The sequence below is a fragment of the Vicia villosa genome, linkage group LG6, assembly GCF_029867415.1.
Source record: "Vicia villosa cultivar HV-30 ecotype Madison, WI linkage group LG6, Vvil1.0, whole genome shotgun sequence".
NCBI classification, from domain to species: domain Eukaryota; kingdom Viridiplantae; phylum Streptophyta; class Magnoliopsida; order Fabales; family Fabaceae; genus Vicia; species Vicia villosa.
In genome coordinates, this window is record NC_081185.1 from 10,840,637 (window position 1) to 10,846,406 (window position 5,770).

The following is a 5,770-nucleotide window of genomic DNA, read 5'->3' on the forward strand; positions in this document are numbered from 1 at the left end:
TGAGTAAGACATGTGGCGTATTAGACAATCTTAAAATTTATTTTGAATCAAATGATCATGAAAAATTGAGAAGGACCTGATTTATGTTAAATTGTTTGGATATTTCTATCTGCCTTAAAATCATATTACTCAAATATCGGTTTTATTGAAATAATTAATTCCACACATTTGTAAATAGAGATTATTGTTGGAATTCAATTTTTCTTAGGCGGACTACCGTGCATGAACCAAAACTTGACACGGGTAAATCATGGCTAAATAGGGGCCTCGTAAAATATTGTCACAGTTAAATATGGCATCTTTTTGTTTAGGCACAAATAAATTGCGCCTGACCTACACGAGACACCTCTCTCTCTCTCTCTCTCTCTCTCTCTCTCTCTCTCTCTCTCTCTCTCTCTCTCCCCCCTCTCTCTCTCTCTCTCTCTCAAAAGTTAGTTCAGTAGCGTCGAAAATGAACTACCCAATTTTTTAGAAAAATCCGACATTTTCTTGAAATTTTCAATAATTATAAAAATAATTTTGTAAAGAAATAAGAGTCATAGCACCTATCGTTGGAGGGTGTCAGATATAAATTTTTGGATGACATCTTAAATCCTCTAATTTATCCTTTAACAAAGATTCAATAATTCTTCAACAAGAATGCCGACTTTAAAACATACATTTTTCTATAAATTATTATAACAAAAACCTCTCAAACAAAACAAAAATCCAATTTTAAACCTAATAAAGTCCCAATTTCTAGGTTTTGCACTAATTGCAAAAAATCTAACCATACCTTTGATATGTGTGATTTCATCTCCAATTTTTCAAAGAAAACCATCAACAATATAGAAACTGTTTCTCAAGAAAACCATTCACAAAAGAAGAAAATCAAGGTGTTTTACCTATTATTTCATCAAATCCGATATTTTCTTGAAATTTTCAATAATTGTAAAAATAAATTTCAAAATAATTTTGTAAAGAAATAAGAGTCATCATAGCACCTATCGTTGGAGGGTGTCAGATATAAATTTTTGAATGACATCTTAAATCCTCTAATTTCTCCTTTAACAAAGATTCAATAATTCTTCAACAAGAATGCGACATCTTAAATCCTCTAATTTCTCCTTTAACAAAGATTCAATAATTCTTCAACAAGAATGCCGACTTTAAAACATACCTTTTTCTATAAATTATCATAACAAAAACCTCTCAAACAAAACAAAAATCCAATTTTAAACCTAATAAAGTCCCAATTTCTAGGTTTTGCACTAATTGCAAAAAATCTAACCATAACTTTGATGTGTGTCATTTCATCTCCAATTTTTCAAAGAAAACCATCAACAATATATAGAAACTGTTTCTCAAGAAAACCATTCACAAAAGAAGAAAATCAAGATGTTTTACCTATTATTTCATCAAATTCATTGACAAACACATCTCAAATTTCAGCACTTATTAATAATCACAATCTTCTTTCTAATTATACATGTAGTTGTAAAATTTCCTAATGAAAAGATTAATTTATTCTATGTCTAGTGGCATTGTTAACCTCACTGAATCTATCGTCTTACACAATGTTTTATATATTCTCTTACTTTCTTTCAATATTATCAGTTAGTAACCTCATTGAGTTATATACTCTTGCAATTTGATTTTTTTCTAGAAATCCATATGAAATTTGAAAACTAGGAGGATGATTGGTAAAGTTGCTTTATACACAGTGACTTATACTAAACAACAAAGTTAAAATTTCCATATAATTGATTGTTGCCCCATTCTCAAAACATGCCAAGCAACAAAAGGGAAACAAAATTTATAAATGTAGTTGCAATCAATCCTAGAAAGGTCTTATTTTTACATCAGTCCTTGAGCTGACAAACTATCAAATTTATGCCAAACAATCAAGTTTCTGAAAAATTAAAGGGGAAAAAAGTACGAAAATATTTGAAACACATTTGATTATAAACCATTCAGTGCCACAATTTACTTGCTCTTTGCAAGGAATTCCTTCATAATACTCTCGCCTCACCTCCGAGTCTCTGCGTAGTCGTTAGGTTCATCATTGTTCTCTGCCGCATGGTTGTTTTCAAGTGGCTCAACGAATTCACCACCATCTTGGTGGCTACCAAGTTGACCATCATATCCCAAATTAGAGTTGCTTCCCTGTTCACCAGGAGCAGCAGCGTAACTAGTCTCGACATTGCCACCACTATAGCTTCCCGGGGCACCATAACTACCACTTCCATAGCTTCCACTGTTTCTATTATCATTACGACCATAAGTACTACCACCATAGCCGCCACCACCAAATCCACCACCACCATATCCGCCTCCGCCACCGCCTCCATAGCCACCACCACCACCGTATCCACCACCTCCGCCATAGCCTCCACCTCCTCCATAGCCGCCTCCACCACCAAACCCAGGACGTGACCTTTCTGTAGCATAGTTCACTCGTACTGTCCGACCATGAAGATCCTGTGAGACAACATGATTTAGTCATTAGATGCTATACAAGAAACATTACCAAAATTTTTTAGCTTTGCAAAGAACAGCAAAATGAGTCAATCGAAACAAACAACTAGATGGTGAAATTGTAATACTCCTGTTACATGCATTATGTAATTTACAACTACATATGCCTATATATTCAATATTTCTATCTTATCTTGACTAAACAACTGCAGTTACTTCCTCCAGGTCTGAATATAAGGTATTTCACTATTTCATAATATTCATATATAATATGAAACCGATTTTACCTGGCCATCCATGGCCTGAAGGGCAGCAGATGCATCCTCGCTTGTTGTAAAAGTTATGAAGCCAAAACCTCGGGACCTTCCTGTTTCACGATCTGTAATAACCCTTGCTGGAGGAATATTAAAAAGACCAGTTTCAGTGTACAAATCAATAAGCACCATATTATGAAGTAGACATGCTTGACAAAGCTACCGTTTTTATTGTTTGTTATATAACTATTTGTAACTGCTTGCCATTTTGTTACACATGACAACTGGTGGCATTTAAACAACTATTATTGTAACTAATTCTAACCAAAAAAAGGAAACAAGAACAAGATCGAGTACACCCACGAAAGAAACAATAGCATATGTACACAAGTATAAATAAGTGACCTTTACTTCCAAGAAATATTTTCATTTATCAAAACAAAGTAACACTAAGCATTCTATCAAGTCATACATAAATTGAACATCTTATTGGATTGCTTTGGCTTACTATGTAAGATCCAGAAACAATTTAAGAGTGGAAACTCTTTTTTTTTTTTTTTTGATAGACAAATGTTAGTGGTTAATTTGTTAGGGGGAGGGAAAATCTGTTAGCAGCAGGCAATGTGGTCAAGCATCAGATCTTATCGGCTAGTGAAACGTAAAATTTGGATCGTCACAGCACGTAAGATCCTACCAAAAGAAGGGGTAATTTCATACATATATATACGCACACATGCACAAAAACATGAAAATCATAATACAGGCCCAAACAATCTCTCTCTAATCATAGCACTCTTAGGCATCCTTAGCATGTAAGATCTTACGATCTTATGATCCAGCACTAGATCTTGACTACATTGGCAGCAGGGATTGAACCCTTGACCTCCTCTTAATACTCCTTCCCCGTCTAACTCTAACAACTAGGCTACACGCTCTTGGGACAAAATCATGATTTGTTTGATATTGCTCTACCTAAAACGAAGAAAAACTAGTAGATTGCAAGAGACAGAAAGAAAACTACCATCAATAACTTCCCCATAGCGAGCAAAATGTTCTCGGAGACTGGTATCATCAGTGCTATATGAAATACCTGCATTGCATTTGAAATGTTAAAAACTATATCTAAATTCCATTTAGAAAAACTCATGATAAACAAATGTACCTCCAACAAAAAGCTTCGCAGATGACATAGATCTAATCGCTTGGAATGCCAAAGGAGTAGACATAGAAATATCATGATTGATGTGCTTGACAGCAGAGCTCTTGAGTAAGTTCCCAATTTTTCCAAAGAACGCCATTGCTCAAACCTTAAAAAACATAAAACCTCAGAAAATTAGTATCACTAAAAAAGATATATCCATTGTTCATTATAACCAACCTTTGCTAAGTACAAAGGTTCACCCTAAATTCCATTAAATGAAATTAAATCTGTTATACTATCTGATGAAATTGAAATATAATTTCACATTAGCCACATTCACTCTCTAAATTCTATCTTAGAATATTATCAACATCTCGTATTTGTGTCAGCGCTTCATAGCTATTTAGCTAACTATGTCTCTCTCACTGTGAAGCACATATTTGTGTCAGTGTTTCACAGCTATTTAGCTATGTCTATCTCACTATGAAGCCCGTACACAGGAAACACCACACCGACACTGGTAATAATTTGAAAAAAATGAATAAATTAAACCTAATTACAAGTGTCGGGGTTAGTATATCGATGTCAGTGCTTCATGACAATTTAGCTAACTATGTCTCTCTCACTATGAAGCACTGACACCGGAAACTGAAAATACGACACCAACACGTCAACACTGGTAATAATTTGAAAAAAAATAATAATAAATTAAACCTAATCACAAGGGTTGAAGGTTTCGGTTTTGGACATCGATACTGATAAACATTTCGGAGCTACATGGCTCTCTCACATTCAATTGATAACCAGAAAAGTATATTGTTCTCACAAATGCTCCTATGATCCGAAACTATACGACAAACTTGTAAGCAAAAAACCCAATAACAAAATCATTACTCAATATATCAAAACTCAAATGTAAATTTATCATTTCATTTGGATTCAAAACCCCAATTGAATCTTTCACAAAATAAAAGACTCGCAATCAGTAAAACACAAATCTTGCAGAATAATAAGCATCACCAAATCAAAATACTGAAAAATCTATAACTACTAGAAAACCCAAATAACTGGTAAACACGAAGAAATTAACAAAAGCCAAAGAAGCTGAATCGAAAAACTGTGAAATTGTATTTGAAAACGGGGAAAAGGGTAGTGAGAAAATTGTGATCTTGAGATCTTACTACGTACCTGGAAAAGCGCTTCTCGTTGTTTCTGAACTCGAAAGAATGAAATGAAAATGGTTAAACCCTCAATTTTTATGGTGACCTAAAAAATTAGGGCTTTGGAACTGACACGTGGGGAATTCTGTGACGTCCAGATGCTTCTGTATCAACAAACAGATTTTGTTAATTTTTTTTTCAAACGGTATTCAACCGAGGTTGTCCGACCGACCCAAATTTAATTTAACGATCCGGGTCGGATTAAACCGGTTTATCGATTAAACCGGGTGCTTGGTTCGGCTTTTAATGGGTTTCTTCGGTTCGGTTCGGATGAAAATAATAAACTCATCGGTGATCGGACCCCGACCGAGCCCAAATAATATTTTATTATTATAATTATTCATACTAATATCAGATCTGAAATTAAAACCCTAGTTCCTTTCACTTTGCCTCTTACTTAGTTCTTCTTTCTCTTTTTCCTACCGCCATCTTTGCCTTTCTCTCTAATCGTCACCTCACCTCTAATTTATGTTCATTGTCTTCTCTTATCTATCAAAAGGTTAGTATTATTTGATTTCTGATCTTTTTAAGATAATTATTTATGGGTTGGGTAATTCTGAAAGTGATACAGAGTTTATGTTTAGTGAATTGTAAGTTTTGTGTATCACTAAGAGTGATTTAGGGTTAAGTTTTTTTATGTTATGTTTGGATAAGTATAAGTTTTTGTATTTAATAATGTTGTGTTTTGATCTTGCAGA

General features: G+C 34.0%; 1 protein-coding gene across 1 annotated transcript; it reads right to left on the reverse strand.

Annotated features, from left to right (window-relative positions):
• Positions 1-1,707: 1,707 nt before the first annotated feature.
• Positions 1,708-5,191, reverse strand: LOC131608895 (glycine-rich RNA-binding protein 2, mitochondrial-like). The gene is made up of 5 exons (XM_058880479.1): positions 5,041-5,191; positions 3,874-4,018; positions 3,733-3,801; positions 2,745-2,851; positions 1,708-2,460 (listed from the first exon to the last, which is right to left on the reverse strand). Exons 2-5 carry the CDS (start codon positions 4,007-4,009, stop codon positions 2,008-2,010), a joined length of 765 nt encoding a protein of 254 aa, XP_058736462.1. The 5' UTR covers positions 4,010-4,018; positions 5,041-5,191; the 3' UTR covers positions 1,708-2,007.
• Between the last annotated feature and the right edge of the window lie 579 nt (positions 5,192-5,770).

Coding starts and splice junctions, on each gene's coding strand:
- LOC131608895 (XM_058880479.1), bottom strand. CDS start 4,009: ATGGCGTTCTTTGGAAAAATTGGGAACTTACTCAAGAGCTCTGCTGTC. Junction 2,852..3,732: donor CTATGGGGAAGTTATTGATG/GTAGTTTTCTTT, acceptor ATATTCCTCCAG/CAAGGGTTATTACAGATCGT. Junction 2,461..2,744: donor TTCAGGCCATGGATGGCCAG/GTAAAATCGGTT, acceptor GTTGTCTCACAG/GATCTTCATGGTCGGACAGT.